The following is a 19,876-nucleotide window of genomic DNA, read 5'->3' on the forward strand; positions in this document are numbered from 1 at the left end:
GCAGTTTCCCTCTGAATTACAGCCTTTTAAAATGCACTGCTTGCTTGATGTTTGTGGCACATTCAGGTACAGGACATGATATTGCCAAGGATCTTTGTGTGTGTGCGCGATGTAAGGAATGTGAGGAAATCAGGCGACAACTCAACATTGTTATGGGCCTATATGAGAGCTTGAAGGACAGGGCGGATGCCCTTGAAGGATCTAAATTGAGGGCCCATCAAGCTCTCAGTGCTCACATCACCACCAGAGCTTGCACTTGATCATCACACAACACAGAGGCAACCTCCAAGACAGAATGCATTGGTCCCACAGGCACTAGGAGTTGTTGGTGAATATTGTCAGGGAAATGGGGAACATGGTATGTAAAAAGGATAGGTGGAACAGGACCAGGGTATGTCTGCCAGATGCAAAGGTTGATGTTGCCAGATGTTGTAGAGTGAATATCATCTTTTAAGAGCACAAAAGGTGATATTGTTGTACTCGTTGGCACTAATGATATTAAGAGTAGGAGACCGGAAGAATTACTTAACAAGTACAGGTCACTGTTGAACAAAAGCCGAGAATTAGGGTTGAATTTGAAAGTGTCTGCAATTCTGCCCAGACACGATAGGAGGGAGCATATGATGAGAGCCTTGACGATCAATTCAGCCCTGGAAAGATTGTGCAAGGCTCAAGGGGTAGAATTTTTTTCAGCCTGGACTGTACTTGTTAACAGGAGAGATTGCTTCTACAGGGATGGGATACACTTAAATAGAAAGGGTGCAAGAATATTTGCTGATGCTATCGAGGCAGTGTTAGGTGGGTCGGAAAACTGCTAGCTTGGGGGGAGACAAAGACGAATATATTAACAGTAGCCACTGGCAGAGGTGAAAGAGATTCTTGCACTGCTTCTATTGGAATGAGCAGAAGCCTGAAAAACAAGATGCAGGATATTTCAGAGACTGCTGGGAGTCATTGCGGTACAAGTAAACACATGGGTTGTGTTAGGGAAGCTAAGAAAAAGAACAGGTGCATGTATACTTGCATGTACACCAATGGTAGGAGTTTGGTAAATAAATTTGATGAATTTGAGGTATTGCTCAAAGCATCAAAGGCGGATATTGTTGGTATATCAGAGACATGGTGTCACAGAGATATAAGGAATGCAGAACTGGAATTTGGGGAGTACAACGTCTACAGAAAGGATAGACAGGATAGGAAGGGAGGAGGGGTTATGCTATTAGTTAAGAAACACATTAAATACAAGGAAGTGAAACCAGTCGACATCGCTGGACAGTGCAGTGTCAAGTCAGTTTGGTGTGACATAAGCATTGGGAGATCAAAATTGAGAGTATGAGTGCGCTATAGGCCTAATGACTCTGATGAGTATAATAAGAAACTGTACAGGGAAATAGAGTGGGCCAGTAAATCAGAGAGTCTTATAATGGGAGATTTTAATTTCCCAGATATTGACTGGAATTTGGGGTCTGGTCACTCACACACTAGCAGGGTTTTGTGGATTTATTGGATGATTGTTTTCTACATCAGCATGTTCGGGAGGCAACTAGAGGGAGTAATACTCTTGATTTGATTATCAGCAGTGAGTCTTCATGCATTAAGAATCTGCAGATAAATGAACCACCACTAGGTGGCAGTGATCACAGTGTGCTGAAGTGGGATTTACTCAAAGAAGGTAACTGCCATTAGGGGTAAAGGGAAGGGTTATTGCTTCCGTAAAGGTGACTACGATGGACTGAGACAGTATTTAAATTCTATACAGTGGGACCAACTGATGATGTTACCAACAGCAAATTCAAAATAGGAAGCATTCAAAGAACTTATCTTGGAAGCTACTAGGCTTTACATACCAACTAAGAAATTTTTTCAAGGTTTTGGCCAAAATGGATGTCAGATGAACTAATGAGACATATGGCAGAGAAGAAAAATGCATGGGATACATATAAATTAACACATGACAGAGAAGCCTATGATAGATACAAGTTGATATGCAACCAAGTTACAAAGGAGGTTAGGCAGGCGAAGGCACATTACGAGAAATCCTTGGCAAGGGATGCAAAGGAAAACAGCAAAGACTTCTTTACTTATGTAAACTCTAGAAGGAAGGTGATGAATCAGATTGGTCCACTTGATATTGATGGGTCAACTGTTGATGATCCTGCTCAGGTAGCTAACAAACTAAATGAATATTTTGCATCGACATTCACACATGAGGAGTTATTCAGCGAGGGGAATGCCAGAGGTGTATTCAACTCTAGCATTAAGCTACAGAATCTTGAAATAACTGGGAGTAAAGTGGAGGAGAAACTGTTGAAGATAAACACAAGAAAGGCACCCGTGGTGGATGGGATCTATCCAGTTATATTAAAGGAGGCAGCAAAGGAAGTAAGCAAACCCTTTGCCATAATTATGAGAGCTTCCTTGGACTCAGGGGAGGTACCCATAGACTGGAAATGTGCAAATGTGACCCCAATTCACAAAGGAGGATCAAAGGCTGACACAAGTAATTACAGACCTGTGAGCTTAACTTCTGTTCCAGGAAAATTAATGGAGGCACTGGTTAAAGAAGCACTCCAGGATCATCTAGACAATACTTCAGTTATAGCTCGGACACAGCATGGTTTTGTTAAGGGGAAGTCTTGCCTGACCAATTTGATTGGATACTATGATGCAGTCACAAAAGAACTGGATGCAGGGAATAGCTTTGATATTATATACTTGAATCTTAGAAAGGCTTTTGATACTGTTGCACATGGAAGACTGCTACACAAATTGGAGCAGTGTGACATTGGAGGCAAATTGCTGCTATGGATAAAGGGGTGATTGAGGGGGAGAAGACAGAGAGTGGTAATCAATGGACACTGCTCATCGTGGACTAATGTTATTAGTGGAGTCCCTCAGGGCTCAGTGTTGGGTCCATTATTGTTTTCTGTATTTATAAATGCTATTGATGATGGTATATCAAGCTTAATGTCCAAATTTGCAGACGATACAAAGGTTGGCAGGGTTGTCAAGGACACTACTGAAACTATGCTGCTGCAACAGGATCTGGAAAGGTTGAGCAGATGGGCTGAGAGGTGGCAAATGAAGTTTAACATTGACAAATGTAAAGTACTACACATGGGAAACAGCAACCCCAGAGCAACGTATCAACTCTGTGGTACTACACTGACAGTGGTAGAGAATGAAAGGGACTTGGGGGTGGTTGTACAGGCAGATATGAAGTTCTCTGACCAGTGCAGACGGGCTGCAAGAGTAGCTCATGGAGTATTGTCAATTATATACAAGAATTTTTCCAGCAGGGATAAGGAGGTGATTATTCCCTTGTATAAGGCAGTGGTCAGGCCACACCTAGAGTACTGTATACAGGTCTGGAGGCCTCATTTCAAGAAGGATGTAGAGCTGCTGGAACGAGTACAGAGAAGGGCAACAAGATTAGTGAATGGAACAAAGGGGTGCTCTTACGAAGAAAGGCTTAAGTTTTGCAAATTACAGTGTCTGGAGATTAGGCACCAGCGAGGTGATCTGATAGAGGTGTATAAAGCCTTGAATGGTTTGAGCATGCTCAATGCTGATGGGATTCTTCCTCTAGCTCAAAATAATCACCTGAGAGGGCATAAATTCAAATTGAGGAAAGACAGATGTAGGATAGATTTGCGGAAATTTGCCTTTAGCCAGCGGGTGGTTGGTTGGTGGAACAGACTTTCATCCCTTGTAGTGGAGGTTGATAGCCTAAATAAGTTTAAGGCTCAGCTGGACAGGTATTTTGAATGAACAGAGGGGTGAAGTGGAAGTGGTTTTTTTTTGTTTTTTTTTTTTTTTGGCTGATGCTGCATAAGCTTGCTTTCTTGCATCAAATGCCTCTACTAATGCTAATGCTAAGAATTCTTGAGTAGAGCTGTATCTATATGCATTATGAAACTGATTAAAAATAATTCTCCTTTTATATGTAAAAGGATGGTAGCTCGAATGGTGCAAAAATTTCCCAGTATTCATTGGCTTCCTATAAATTTTAAAAAAATATGTTTTCATTAACCCTGGTTAAAGTAAAATTTAGAAAATTTATGGATTTGTGATGCGGGATTTCGATTTCTAGAGTGAACTGAAGTTGAGTATGAATGTTAATAAGTATCCCAGACCTTCTGTACTATATATTTATTAGTAATTATTAAGATATCATCAAGATATCTACCGTAGAACATTATATTTGGGAGATGTGGCGTTAAGTATACCTGCTCGATCTTATTTCAATAAATTTCAGCAACCAATTGACTCAAGCTAAGCCCCCATCGGTAACCCAAATATCTGCTTGTATATCTTATTTTGGAGATTAATATGATTGGTTTGTACAAGAAATTTAATCAAATAAAATATTTCATTTATAGGTAAATTTGACACGTTTAAACAAATTGTCTGATCATTGATAAGGTCCCATATTGCGCCAAGAGCATATTCTACATGTACATTGCTGTACAAGGAAATAACATCTAAAGAGAATAATTCATCATCTCCATTTAGCGTTTTTTCTTTTAATTGGTTGAATAACATCTCCGAAATCTTTAAACTAAACTTTAATGTTAAATGCAAAGGTTTAATAATGTTGTAAAGGTATACCACGAGCGATGCAAAAGCTGTGTTTTTGTAAGAAACAATAGGTCTTATAGGATATCCTATTTTATGAAGTTTAACCTGTCCGAAAAGAGTTGGTACCCCATTAGTCCTAGCTTTAAGGGATTTTAAAATGGCCATTGAAATAGTCATTTTTTTTTTTTTTCTGCACTCAGCTAACTTTCTATTAAAATGTTTAATTAAGTTGTCAAACACTGCTTTCTCTACAACCTGGTACGTAGAACTGTCAGATATAATATTACTAAGTTTGCCTGTATAATCCACTCATGCAATATGAGGGTCATTGAAAGGCAACTGCAGAAAACCATTGACCATCTTACAGCTTGGTCTTTGGCTAATGGGTTCAGATTTTCATCACAGAAGACTGTTTGTGTACACTTCTGTTGCAAACGTAATCTTCATCCTGACCCAGAATTAAGGCTTGGGCAAAGTAACATCCCAGTTTTAGCAGAATTCAAATTCCTTGGACTTATTTTCGACAAAAAGCTGACTTTTTTACAACACATTCGTCAGCCGAGGACAAGGTGTATCAAAGGGCTTAACATCCTTCGTGCCCTTTCGTCAACTTCATGGGGCGCAGATCGTTCTACCCTTCTTCGTCTGTACCGAGCACTTGTCCGCACCAAACTCGACTATGGGTCTCAGGTTTATGGTTCTGCTAGAGATAGTGCACTTCGGTGGTTAGATCCAATCCACCATCAAGCCATCCGGACAGCCACTGGAGCATTTCACACATCTCCTGTCCAAAGCCTTTACGTTGAAGCAAATGAACCATCTCTGTCTCTTCGACGTAAGCAGTTATCCTTACAGTATGCCTTTAAATTAAAATCCCTGCCCGATCATCCCACGTGGCCATCCGTTTTTGAGCCGCGCTGGGAAAACCTCCACAACACCCGTCGGACTGCCAACAAACCCTTTGGTATTCGCATTCAAGGGCTGCTGAATGAGTTAAACTTGACGGTAGACAACGTTGCCCAGTCACCAAGGCAATTCTTTCCACCCTGGCATGCTTATTTTCCAACTTGCGACTTCTCCCTTAAGATCTGGGAGAAGGCTACTACACCGCCATCTGTCTACCAGCAACTCTTTGCATCACATAGACAGCAGTATTCTGACTTTCTGCCAGTCTACACAGATGGCTCAAAGTTAGAATGTCATGTGGGATCTGCTGTTGTATTCCCTCACAAAACATTGTCCTATAAGATCCCACAAGAAACTAGCATTTATACTGCAGAGTTGCATGCAATTCAAACAGCCCTAGATCACATTAAAAATCGCGACTACCAGAGGTATATGATTTATTGTGATTCATCGAGCGTGTTACAGGCTCTGGTATCGGTGAGTTTTAATCCTCATCCGATCCTGTCCAAGATCCGGCAGATTCTTTTTTCCCTCAAGAAATTAGAATTCGATATTCGTTTTTGCTGGATCCCAAGCCACATTGGGATCCGGGGAAATGAATCAGCTGATACCGCTGCCAAATCAGCCATTTCCCTGGATAATCATTGCCTGTCAGTCCCCTATACAGACTACAGGCAAATAATACGTTCTAAACTACTTTCCCAATGGCAAGATTCTTGGCATGGACAGGCCACAAATAAATTACATCGCATTAAGCCTGTAATTATGCAATGGCAGTCCAGTCTACGCAGGGTCCGAAGAGAGGAAGTTGTTCTTGCTCGACTCCGCATAGGTCATAGTCATCTAACACATTCCTATTTGCTGAGGGCGGATGACCCACCTATGTGCGAGAATTGTAATGTTATTTTAACTGTCAGTCATCTTTTTGTAGAATGTCCTGTTATTATTGAAGCACGACGCTTGTGTTTTACTGATTTTAATAATTTGACTGAGCCATTTACACTCAGTCAGATTATAGGTGACAGAGACAATATGTCTGACGTTTTTAACTTCTTACAATCTATTAATGTTTATACAAAGATATAAGTTTTATGGTTTTACTTTTATACATTGTTAACGTAATAATTATTTGTTTGATGTGGTAGCTTTTGCTACCAAAATGTTTAATAACATTTTAAATTTGTCTTGGCGCATTATGGCCTTAGCTGCCAATGCGCCATTAAAAACAAAACCAAAACCAAAGCCTGTATAATCAATTTTATTTAAGACCACAACTGTATCACCCTTGTCCGCTTTCTGTACAATAATATTGTTGTTCCGTTGTAATTTTTGGAGACCAATGCTCTCTTCTTTTGATAACCTAGGTATATATACGGGTCCCTATTCTGATTGATAATTCCATTGATCTGCTGTATAAACCCTTCCCTATTTTAGCATTCCTTAAGCCAAATTTGAATTCAATAACTGTTTGGTTTTTAGGAAGACAACTGGAAGGTAAATTATAATTTACCCCCTTACTTAAAAGCTTACTCAAAGAGCCCCTTACTTAATAGATTAATTTGTGGAATGGACAATTCATAAGAAGATAAATTGACCACACCATGGTTGGTAATATTCTCTTCTGTATATGTTACACAAGATTCCGTCGTGTTATGTTGTGTCACCCTCTCCAGCATTAGCATTAGTAGAGGCATATGATGCAAGAAAGCAAGCTTATGCAGCATCAGCCAAAAAAAAAAAAAAAAAGCTGCCATTTCACCCCTCTGTTCGATCCAAATACCTGTCCAGCTCAGCCTTAAATTTATTTAGGCTATCAACTTCCACAACAAAGAATGGAAGTCTGTTACACCAACCAACTACCCGCTGGCTAAAGGCAAACTTCTGCACACATCTATCCTACATCTGTCTTTCCTGTATGCTGTAGACCCACACCCCCTTCACCCTTGTCTTGTATTATTTCCTATATGCCAAACCCCTACTGCAGTGTATTATTCCTCATACGAAGTAAACATTGTAGTTTATTAGTCTCATGTTTATTTCACTTGCTTGCACCTATTTCCTTATTTCGATAATTGATTTTAGATAAGCCTAATCATTAATGTGTAATAAATAACCCTTTATCTTATTACATAAATGATGTAGTTGACTTCACAAATCCATAAATTTTCTAAATTTTACTTTAACCAGGGTTAATGAAAACATATTTTTTTAAAATTTCTAGGAAGACAACGAATACTGGAAAATTAAAAAAAAAATGTTTTCATTAACCCTAGTTAAAAGGAAAATTTAGAAAATTTTACCCGAGCATTATTTTTAATCAGTTTCATAATGCATATAGATACAGTTCTACTGAAGAATTCTTATTGGATGATAAGATTTTTAACTGACAAAAAGATTTTTAAATAGTGGTTATTATTATTATTAGCTATATGGTGCAAGGAAGCCTGAGGTTTATGCTGCACCAGCCAAAAAAAAAAAAAAAAATTCCGAGTTACCCTGAGAGCGAGAGAGTAGTAGTAGTTGTTGTTGTTATTTGGTTTTTAGGAGCATTAGCAGCTAAGGCCATATTGCCCCGGGGATATGCGGTGGTCATTTCCTGACCTTTCCGCATCCTCCATATTTGGTGGTCATGGGCTCGAACCCCGGTCTGATCAAGAAGCGTGTGCTATGCACTGCTGCTCCTACCCACCTGGGTACGGAGGCGCCAGAGAGAGAGAGAGAGAGAGAGAGAGAGAGAGAGAGAAAAGTAGAAGGGAATCACCAAGAAAGAGAAGAATGATGATATCCAGCTCAGGACCCTGGGTGTGCCAAGCCCATACTCACCAGATGTGAGCCCACGGGGTTTCATTAGGTACCATTATGCAGATTAGTCATCAGGCGAAATATAAATTGGAGACGAGTACAACATATGACAGGGCAGATCACAAACATTTTATTAAAGTTCCGTAAATACAGCATTGGTATAGACAATTTATTAGCATATTTAAGAACACTGAATTTAAGATTGTTCCACAACCCACGAGTAAGCTCCATGCCGTCTTGAAACATAGGGCGTATGTAGTTCCAACCATGGAAGCTCACAATATTGTTTACAATATTTCTTGTGGTGGGTGCAATTCTACTTTTATTGGCTCGACCCAAAATTTACTTTCGGTCAGGTTACAGCAACATGTGGTATCAGTTAGGGCAGGTAGGGCGGGTGCCTCTGAGCTTGCGTTTCTGCAATCACTAATGGACATGCGTTTATTTTTAATGAATCGAAAGTTCTTCATAAACAGTGGAAATATTTTAAATTATTAATTGGCGAAACATTAAAAATGAGATTAAATGTTTACTCTATTAATATATGCAGACCTTATAATATTTTGGACTCGTGGACCCTTATACGCATGCATGAATAGTAATTCATACATTGGTCTATATAAATAATCTCGTGTCAGGTGTCGTTAATTTTATATAAAACAGGGGAGGATATAATTTGTGAATCACTTTTGTACTTCTTGTAAACACGGTAACAAACCGAATAAGGTGGTCTCTTAAAAGAAGTTAAAAAATGGTTTTGAAGTTTAATTATGTGGATATTTATTTGTTTCATATTTTTTTAGATTTTTGCGACAATTGTTTTTCAATTCTCATGGTGGCATGTGATGTTGGTAGCCGCCGTCTTTCCGTAATTCTTTCCGATTCCTTTGACATGATATGAAAATTGAAGGCATGGTTATTTTAATTTGAGTTATTTATGTACATCTTTTTTGCAACTTTCAACAGGAAACATCTTAACTTGAGGATTCTCAGACATATTTCAAGTCTGAGAGTACTTGAGAAGCCTATGAACATGCATTCATCGCTAAACAAAATACAGGGTTGTTAAAATTAAAGTATACCTCTGTAGAGGGCTCTGGAGCATAACATTGACAAATGCAAAGTACTGCATATGGGTAGCAATAACCAAAGAAAAACATACCAACTGTTTAGTACCGTTGGTATGTTTCTCTGTGGGAAGTGGAGAGTGAAAAAGACCTGGGAGTAATTGTGCAGGCAAAAATGAAGTTTGATGAGCAGTGCAGATGGGCAGCCAGGGCATGTCATGGAATCTTGTCAATGATATATAGGAATTTTGCCAGCAGGGACAGGGAGGTGATAATCCCGTTATACAAGGCAATGGTCAGGCCACATCTAGAGTACTGTGTACAGGTCTGGAGGCCTCATTTTAGAAAATATGTAGAGTTGCTAGAACGAGTACAAAGAAGGGCAACAAGACTGGTGAGAGGAACAAAGGGGTGCTATTACCAAGAAAGGCTTAAGTTCTGCAAATTGCAGCACCTGGAGAGTAGGCACCTGCGAGGTGATCTGATTGAGGTGTATAAGGCCTTGAATGCATTGAGCAAGCTGAATGCTGATGGGAATCTTTGTCTTGCTAAGACTAAGAACCTGAGGGGGCACAGTTTCAAATTGAGGAAAGATAGTTGTAGAATAGATGTGCAGAAAGTTGCCTTTAGCCAGTGGGTAGTTGATTGGAGGAACAGGCTTCCATCTTTTGTTGTGGAAGCTAATAGCCTAAATAAATTTAAGGCTGAGCTGGACAGGTATTTGAAATGAATGGAGGGATGAAATGGGAGGGTTTTTTTTTTTTTTTTGGTTAAGCTGCACAAGCTGGCTTTCTTGCATGTATGCCTCTACTAATGCTAACTCTAGCTGGCTTCTGTTTTCTAGTCACACTGACCCAGCTTGTCGAGATGCTGAGGCTTTTACAATTACTAATGACCTTGAACAGATTGTTGATTTACCTACAAGAATACTGGACAATCCTAACCATACAGCCAAATCACTTGATCTTTTTCTTACAAACAACCCTTCTAAGTACACATTCGAAGTGAGTGGTACTTTAGGCACCTCAGATCACAACTTGGTGATTGTCTCTTCTCGAATGGGGCCTTTATCTCATGGCTATTCCCAACCTCGTATTGTTTGGCATTACAAGAATACAAAATGGGATAACCTGCGAGAATGCTTTTCCTTGGTCAGATTACTCTTTCAAAACTTCTGATGTCAAGGATTGCTCAGATTGTGTCAGGGAAATTATTCTTGTAGGAATGGAATCCTTTATCCCACACTCCACTTTAAAATCTCGTCCTTTATCTAAACCTTGGTTTTCCAATAAATATGCTAAGGCTGATCAAGAGAAGAATGTTGCAAATCGTAATTGGCTTGTTTCTAATTCTTCAGTTTCATTTTCTGCCTACACCAAAGCTGGCAACAATTGTAAAGCAATTATTAATCACTCCAAACTAGATTTTGAACAGGCTAAGACTAGAAAACTTGCTTCTTGCCCTAATGGTAGCTGAGCATTCTGGTCTCTTGCCAAAACTATTGGCCGCAACTTTTCAATGCCTCTTGTGGTCTGCCGTTAAATGGATGTCAGAAATATTTTGACAAATCTTGATGCTAAGAAAGCTCCAGGTCACGATGGTATTTCTTCACTTGTTCTCAAAACCTGTTCTCCTGAACTTACTCCTGTACTTTGCCACCTTTTTTCACTTTCTTATTCCAAAGGTGTTTTTTCTTCTGCTTGGAAATTTGCTCATATCCAGCCAGTTCTTAAAAAGGGTGAAAACCCCTCTCATTGCAGTTACTTCTACTCTTTCTGAAGTAATGGAAAAATCAATTAACCGGCAACTCTTAAACTACCTAGAAACCTTCCATCAGATCAACGATCGTATGGTTCTGTCAGTATCGATCCACTGGTGATATTCTGGCTGATTTTACCCATTTATGGACAAATTCAATGGAAAAGTTCGGTGAAACACAAGCAGTTGCTCTTGACATCTCAAAGGCTTTCGATTGTGTTTAGCATTAAAGATCTTCTAAATAAGCTTCCATCTTATGGTTTGCCAATAATATTTTGTAATTGGTTATCCATTTTTCTCTCTGATCGCTCACTGAGGGTGATGGTAGATGGCTCTCTGTCTTCTAACTTCTCCACTAATGCTGGTGTCCCCCAAAGTTCAGTTCTTTTCCTCTTGTATATTAATGACCTTCTTCCATTGCTGGAAATCCTATCCATAGTTTTGCTGAAGATAGTACATTGCATTCCACTTTCCATTTTCAGAAACCTTGGCCTGCCCAATCAGCTTCAACTCCTTGAATATTTTCTACCAATTTCTTAAATGCCGATCTGCAGTTAATGCTCCAGTGGGCAAAGACAACTTAGGTAATTTCAGTCGTTTTAAAACTTAGTCTTGTCTTATATCTCGGAAAAAGGATTCTTCTGCTCCTGAGCTTATCTTTTGTGACACTCCGATTTCTAGGCAAAATGATATATTCATTTTGGGGATTACCCTGACTTCTAATCTCTTTTGGCACTAGCACATTACAAATATTGCTTCCGCTGCATCTAAAAAACTTGGTTTTTGGTTTTCTCTTTTGCTCTCTGTGTTTTTTTTCTTCCAAACAGCTGTTCACTCTCTATAAATCAGAAATCTGCCCTACCATAGAATATTGTTCCCAGATCTGGGGCAGTGCCCCAAAACCTCTCTCAGGCTTCTTGATTCCATTCAGAAGAGGGCAGTGAGGATAATTAATGACTCCTCTCTAACAAAGTCTCTCCACTTGCTGTCTCATAGACGTACTATTTCTGCTGAATGCCTTTTTTACAGATACTTCCATGGGCACTGTTCTTCTTAATTTGCTTTTATAATATTTGCTGATGCTATTGAGGCAGTGTTAGGTGGGTCGGAAAACTGCTAGCTTGGGGGGAGACAAAGACGAATATATTAACAGTAGCCACTGGCAGAGGCGAAAGAGATTCTTTCACTGCTTCTATTGGAATGAGCAGAAGCCTGAAAAACAAGATGCAGGATATTTCAGAGACTGCTGGGAGTCATTGCGGTACAAGTAAACACATGGGTTGTGTTAGGGAAGCTAAGAAAAAGAACAGGTGCATGTATACTTGCATGTACACCAATGGTAGGAGTTTGGTAAATAAATTTGATGAATTTGAGGTATTGCTCAAAGCATCAAAGGCGGATATTGTTGGTATATCAGAGACATGGTGTCACAGAGATATAAGAACTGGAATTTGGGGAGTACAACGTCTAGAAAGGATAGACAGGATAGGAAGGGAGGAGGGGTTATGCTATTAGTTAAGAAACACATTAAATACAAGGAAGTGAAACCAGTCGACATCACTGGACAGTGCAGTGTCAAGTCAGTTTGGTGTGACATAAGCATTGGGAGATCAAAATTGAGAGTAGGAGTGTGCTATAGGCCTAATGACTCTGATGAGTATAATAAGAAACTGTACAGGGAAATAGAGTGGGCCAGTAAATCAGAGAGTCTTATAATGGGAGATTTTAATTTCCCAGATATTGACTGGAATTTGGGGACTGGTCACTCACACACTAGCAAGGCTTTTCTGGATTTATTGGATGATTGTTTTCTACATCAGCATGTTCGGGAGGCAACTAGAGGGAGTAATACTCTTGATTTGATTATCAGCAGTGATTCTTCATGCATTAAGAATCTGCAGATAAATGAACCACTAGGCGGCAGTGATCACAGTGTGCTGAAGTGGGATTTACTCAAAGAGGCAACTACCATCAGGGGTAAAGGGAAGGGTTATTGCTTTCGTAAAGGCGACTACGATGGACTGACACAGTATTTAAATTCTATACAGTGGGACCAACTGATGATGTTACCAACAGCAAATGCAAAATGGGAAGCATTCAAAGAACTTATCTTGGAAGCTACTAGACTTTGCATACCAACTAAGAAATATTGTTCAAGGTTTAGGCCTAAATGGATGTCAGATGAACTGATGAGGCATATGGCAGAGAAGAAACATGCATGGGATACATACAAATTAACACATGACACAGAAGCCTATGATAGATATAAGTTGATCTGTAACGAAGTTACAAAGGAGGTTAGGCAGGCAAAGGCAGATTACGAGAAATCTTTGGTAAATGATGCAAAGGAAAACAGTAAAGACTTCTTTACTTATGTAAACTCTAGAAAGAAGGGGATGAATCAGATTGGTCCACTTGATACACTTGATATCGATGGTTCAACTGTTGATGATCCTGCTCAGGTAGCTAACAAACTAAATGAATATTTTGCATCGACATTCACACATGAGGAGTTATTTAGTGAGGGGAAAGCCAGAGGTGTATTCAACTCTAGCAGTAAGCTAGAGAACCTTGTAATAACTGAGAGTAAAGTGGAGGAGAAATTGTTGAAGATAAACACAAGAAAGGCACCTGGGGTGGATGGGATCTATCCAGTTATATTAAAGGAGGCAGCAGAGGAAATAAGCAAACCCTTAGCCATAATTATGAGAGCTTCCTTGGACTCAGAGCAGGTACCCACAGACTGGAGATGTGCAAATGTGACCCCAATTCACAAAGGGGGATCGAAGGGTGACACGAGTAATTATAAACCAGTTAGTTTAACTTCTGTTCCAGGATAATTAATGGAGGCACTAGTTAAAGAAGCACTGCAGGATCATATAGACAAGACTTCAGTTATAGCTCGGACACAGCATGGTTTTGTTAAGGGGAAGTCTTGCCTGACCAATTTGATTGGATACTATGATGCAGTCACAAAGGAACTGGATGCAGGGAATAACTTTGATATTATATACTTGGATCTTAGAAAGGCTTTTGATACTGTTGCCTTCCTTCATATGTATTTCCATGGAAGACTGCTGCACAAATTGGAGCAGTGTGACATTGGAGGAAAATTGCTGCTGTGGATAAAGGGGTGGCCGAGGGGGAGAAGACAGAGTGTGGTAATCAATGGACACTGCTCGTCATGGACTAATGTTATTAGTGGAGTCCCTCAGGGCTCAGTGTTGGGTCCATTATTGTTTTCTGTATTCATAAATGATATTGATGATGGTATATCAAGCTTAATGTCAAAGTTTGCAGACGATACAAAGGTAGGCAGGGTTGTCAAGGACACTACTGACACTATGCTGCTACAACAGAATCTGGAAAGGTTGAGCAGATGGGCTGAGAGGTGGCAAATGAAGTTTAACATTGACAAATGTAAAATACTACACATGTGAAACAGCAACCCCAGAGCAACGTATCAGCTCTGTGGTACTACACTGACAGTGGTAGAGAATGAAAGGGACCTGGGGGTGGTTGTGCAGGCAGAATTAAGTTCTCTGAGTAGTGCAGACGGGCTGCAAGAGTAGCTCATGGTGTATTGTCAATGATATATAGGAATTTTTCTAGCAGGGATAAGGAGGTGATTATTCCCTTGTATAAGGCAATGGTCAGGCCACACCTAGAGTACTGTATACAGGCCTGGAGGCCTCATTTCAAGAAGGATGTAGAGCTGCTGGAACGAGTACAGAGAAGGGCAACTAGATTGGTGAATGGGACAAAGGGGTGCTCTTACGAAGAAAGGCTTAAGTTTTGCAAATTACAGTGTCTGGAGACTAGGCACCAGCGAGGTGATCTGATAGAGGTGTATAAAGCCTTGAATGGTTTGAGCATGCTCAATGCTGATGGGATTCTTCCTCTCGCTCAGAATAATCACCTGAGAGGGCATAAATTCAAATTGAGGAAAGACAGATGTAGGATAGACGTGCGGAAATTTGCCTTTAGCCAGCAGGTGGTTGGTTGGTGGAACAAAATTCCCTCCCTTGTCGTGGAAGTTGATAGCCTAAATAAGTTTAAGGCTCAGCTGGACAGGTATTTTGAACGAACAGAGGGGTGAAGTGGAAATGGTTTCTTTTTTTTTTGGCTGATGCTGCATAAGCTTGCTTTCTTGCATCAAATGCCTCTACTAATGCTAAAAATAATTCCTGCTCTCTCTTTCAAAACAGTCCGAGCACATGCCGCCACCAGCCAACATCCGTTTACTGTCCAACTTACAACTCAGAGAACCAACTTTTCATTTTCCTCGTTTATTCATTCAACTGCAGTTTTGTGGAATAGCCTTCCTTCGTATGTATTTCCTGAAAATTATAGTCTATAGAAGTTCGTCTAATGTCAACAAATATCTTCTTTCGTCTTCTCGACGTCCAATTCAATCACAGTACTAAGTACTATAGGTTCTAATACCTCTTGTATTTGGGGTAAAAAAAAAAAAAAAATGCATGCAGCGAGTAAGAAAAATTCCATTGATGCCAATCACTCTAACACCGAAAAGCCTGGCAGATGCAAGCTGCCTTCTAGTCATTGTCTATTAACCAATCCCTGGATGTAAGAGAACCAGTGAACAATATGGCTGGTGGACAGTACCTGTTTGGTTTAGTTTTATTGGCGCATCAGCAACTAAGGCTATAATGCGCTCACAGTACCTGTACTTGCTACTTTTGTGTTCTGATACATAGAATATATTGAAGTTGTCATTGTTATTGGTTTCCTCTTAAACTTTAGTTAATGTTATCTGTGTGACCCTCCAGTTGGCATTACTTTTTATACAATGAAGTGTCTGTTTCTTGATTATTGTAACTTATATAACCATGCCTTTTAGCAAACATATTCAAAATAAATTAAATTTGGCCTTTTTTTGATATACAGTAGATTGCCGGTTATCTGGAAGTCAGTTCTCCGGAATGAATTTGAAATGCTGATCTTTCTTTTTTTTTATTAATACAGTAAGTGCTGGTTATAGTGATCACATTTGCAAATTGAATTTTGATTCTAATAAGCGAAAGATCGAGTTTACTACATTTATAACAGATTGTACAAACAAAAAGACCAATAAACCAAAAACTGCAAATTGTTTTTATTGTTTTATAGTTGTGACCTCTAGAATTCTATGACTTTCAGAAATGTGTTTTAGAAAAATATTGAGACACTGGGTTTTTTCGAATTTCAAATTAGTTTAGCTCCAAATTCAGTAAGAATATTATCATCCCAGAACTGTGCGATTTATTATTTTTCTCAATTTTTTACAGTAAAATGTGAACGAAAGAAAACGTGCAGTTTTAACATTGCAACAAAAACCAGAAATTAATAGAATTAGAAAAGGTGAAATTTTAGGCAATTTCTCTAAAAGGTTTAATTTTTGGACTTCAACAATTTACGACATCAAGAAAAATTCCAGTGCTGTAATAGAATTTGTGTCGATTATGGATAGTGAAGGACGATGTAGCACGAAAGACGATGTCAAAATCTGAAATGCCGCTTTCGAGATTGCACTTTATTTGTGGTTTCTTCAGAAGTGAAGTTTAGGTGAACCAGTGTCTGGCCCAATGTTGTGGAAAAAAGCATTGGATTTTAATTGAACATTAAGAGGTAATGAAGATTTTAAGGCAAGCACAGGTTGGCTGAAAAACTTTAAACTGAGACACGGTGAATATTCAAGGCCAGAAACTTTCTGTACATGAATCGGCAGCAGTGTCCTTTAAAAGTAAGTTTGCTTCAGTTATAGCAAATTACGAGAAAGAAAGCATTTATAATGTTGATGAGATGGGCTTGTTATGGAAAGCATTACAAAGAAAAACCCTAACCACTAAAAGAGCGACTTACAATTGCTATGTGTGCAAATGCTACTAGGATGCACATTTTGTCTGTGTTCATTAATTGGTAAGTTGAAAAAACCTAAGTGCATTTAAGTCTTTCTAATTTTCCTGTTTTGTATAAAAATCATAAAAATGCCTCAATGGATGTTTCAGTTTTCCAAGATTGTTTTATAATTTTTTTAAATTTAATTAATCTTGATTATTTTATTTAATCGTAAGTAATATTAAGTTTATTTAATCTTACCTTATGTTTGATTATCTGGCTATCTGGAAGAGGTCTGACATCAGTTATTCCGGATAGCTGACACTTTACTGTATATATAAACAGTGGTGAGCTGTGAATATATTAACAGTAGGCTCGCAGGTTTGCCAATTTTTTTTTCTTCTCTTTTTTACATACAACTAGGGAAATATAATGGATACATTCTTTTCATTATAAAATTTTAATATTGGGAATAAAAAATAACATGAAATATTTCCCATATCAAAAATAACATAAAAAACACTATCACAAAACATTCTAGAATATAAAACCAATATGTTGAACATTATTACTAAATCGTTAAGAAATTCCAAACTTAAAAGTTGGTTTAATAATCCCGAATATTTAACTTCTGATTCAAATGTTTGCACAAAGCAGCATAATTCCTCCACACCACAATTGCTGGCCGCAAACTACAAGCTGCCCATCGTGGTCCGAACACACGACCAATCTTTATAATTTCCACATCAAGTTTTTTAGCAATCATCCTTAAATCGTGCTGGTTTTTTGGAGAATAGTGATATAATGCATAGTTTTTTTTTTAATTATTGCCTGTATGCCAATATATTTTGGAACATTGTCTTCATAGTGAAGGCCACAATGCAAATTTTCAAAATCTGATGACATTTCATCTTCAGGAAGTTTATTTAATATTTTAGTTGTCCTCATTTTCCCCCCACCTCCCGATGTTGCTACTGTCACTAGCGTGACTTTGTGGGATAGGTGACTGCATGGATTTTATGGGCACCGCTAACATTGGGGTACGGTAATTCCTTCAATCCTTAATTCGCGCTTCTAATTGCCTAAAGGCCAGAGGTGGGAGCAACATTTACAAAGTTGTCTCTCGTAATCTGTTCATTATATGTAAATTTTCTTTGTTCTACTGAAACTATTTTAAATGTAATTACTAAGAGGGATTTCAAAAAATTTGCTATAAAGAAGTTCATTAAACAGAGGTCCCACTGTAATTAAATCAAAAAAGAAGCAAATTTAAAATACATAACTGGTCAAGTTCCCCCTTAAAACCCAGTGCTTGGGCTGGGCCCTTTCTCGCCCCACCATAGTTCCAGTTCTGGATACTCAATAATTGAATTCAGGATTTAATTTGTCAAAGAAATGATCATTTCAACAATGAGCTTGCAAATTTTCAAAAAAAAAAAAAGGGGGGGGGGCTTTTGCAAGCTCAGTATAGCTCACCACTGTATATAAATGGAAATTGTGACTAAATTCAGATTCCTTTCAAAGTAAAGGGAAAAGGTATTTACTGCTTTTATGGTTTCGTTATAGGTCTAAATCGTGAGAAATTAATCAGCTTTGCTATGCTGACCGGCTCTGATTACACACAAGGTATTGAAGATGTAGGACCAGTAACAGCGATGGAAATTTTAAGTGAATTTCAGCCAGGTGATTTTGACTCACTCAAAAAGTTCAGGTGAATATTCTTACTGTGGGTAGCAATTTTGCCATAGTTAGGTATTATTACAATCAAGAAGAAGCATAGGGTTCAGGTAAGAGAGCTGTAAGAAAATTCTTTTAGACAGAGTAAAAAACTATTGGATCAAATGTATTGGATCTAACCTTGTGGAACTAGAGAACTTATATAAGTTTATGAACCTGTTGATAAATGTCAGAAAGTGATATCATTTGCACTGTGTACCTTAATAATTGATCTTACTAATAGACCTACTAGGTGGTATGATTATTCATAGTGGTATGAGTAAATATGGAAAATTTGAACTTGTAATTTGTTTAATGTTCAATTTGAATATTTCTTATTTTTCTCTGTGTTTCATTCTGGTTACTTCTTTCCCTCTTACTTCTTTCTGGTTACTTCTTTCCCAATTTAATAGTAGCAGAAATTACTGCTGATTATAACTAACTAAATTAATTAATGCTAAACCTTTTAATAAAAGTTTTGTTTTGTGGCAATTAGAATCTGAAAACACTTTTTTTTTTAAATTTTAAACAAACTTTCATTAAAAAAAATTATTGAATAAGTATTGTTGTCTATTGGTAAAAGATCAAGCATTAGTGTTCTCCAGGCAGAATTTAAAAAAAAAATGTTTTTTTCAGAAATAAAAAAGTTTGGCACCTGTCAGGTCCCATGTTGATTGTCTTTAGCATTAGCATTAGCATTAGTAGAGGCATTTGATGCAAGAAAGCAAGCTTATGCAGCATCAGCCAAAAAAAAAAAAAAAAAAAAAAAAAAAGTAACATAAATAAATAAAAATAACCACTTCCACTTCACCCCTCTGTTCGTTCGAAATACCTGTCCAGCTGAGCCTTAAACTTATTTAGGATATCAACTTCCACGACAAGGGATGGAAGTCTGTTCCACCCACCAACCACCCGCTGGCTAAAGGCAAATTTCCGCACATCTATCCTACATCTGTCTTTCCTCAATTTGAATTTATGCCCTCTCAGGTGATTTTTCTGAGCTAGAGGAAGAATCCCATCAGCATTGAGCATGCTCAAACCATTCAAGGCTTTGTACACCTCTATCAGATCACCCCGCTGGTGCCTAGTTTCCAGACACTGTAATTTGCAAAACTTAAGCCTTTCTTCGTAAGAGAACCCCTTTGTCCCATTCACCAATCTAGTTGCCCTTCTCTGTACTCGTTCCAGCAGCTCTACATCCTTCCTGA

The 19,876-nt window shown here is 38.5% G+C and overlaps 1 protein-coding gene across 1 annotated transcript in view; it reads left to right on the forward strand.

Moving 5' to 3' along the window:
- The window catches only part of mus201 (rad2 superfamily protein mus201), a 289,622-nt gene that overhangs the window by 238,091 nt on the left and 31,655 nt on the right, over positions 1-19,876 (forward strand). The window contains exon 9 of the mRNA XM_090384178.1: positions 18,519-18,663. Within this exon, the coding sequence (XP_090240304.1) occupies positions 18,519-18,663 (145 nt within the window). The remainder of the gene's footprint in view (positions 1-18,518; positions 18,664-19,876) is intronic.

The sequence above is a fragment of the Mastigoproctus giganteus genome, chromosome 1, assembly GCF_048544385.1.
Source record: "Mastigoproctus giganteus isolate SK-2022 chromosome 1, ASM4854438v1, whole genome shotgun sequence".
NCBI lineage: Eukaryota > Metazoa > Arthropoda > Arachnida > Uropygi > Thelyphonidae > Mastigoproctus > Mastigoproctus giganteus.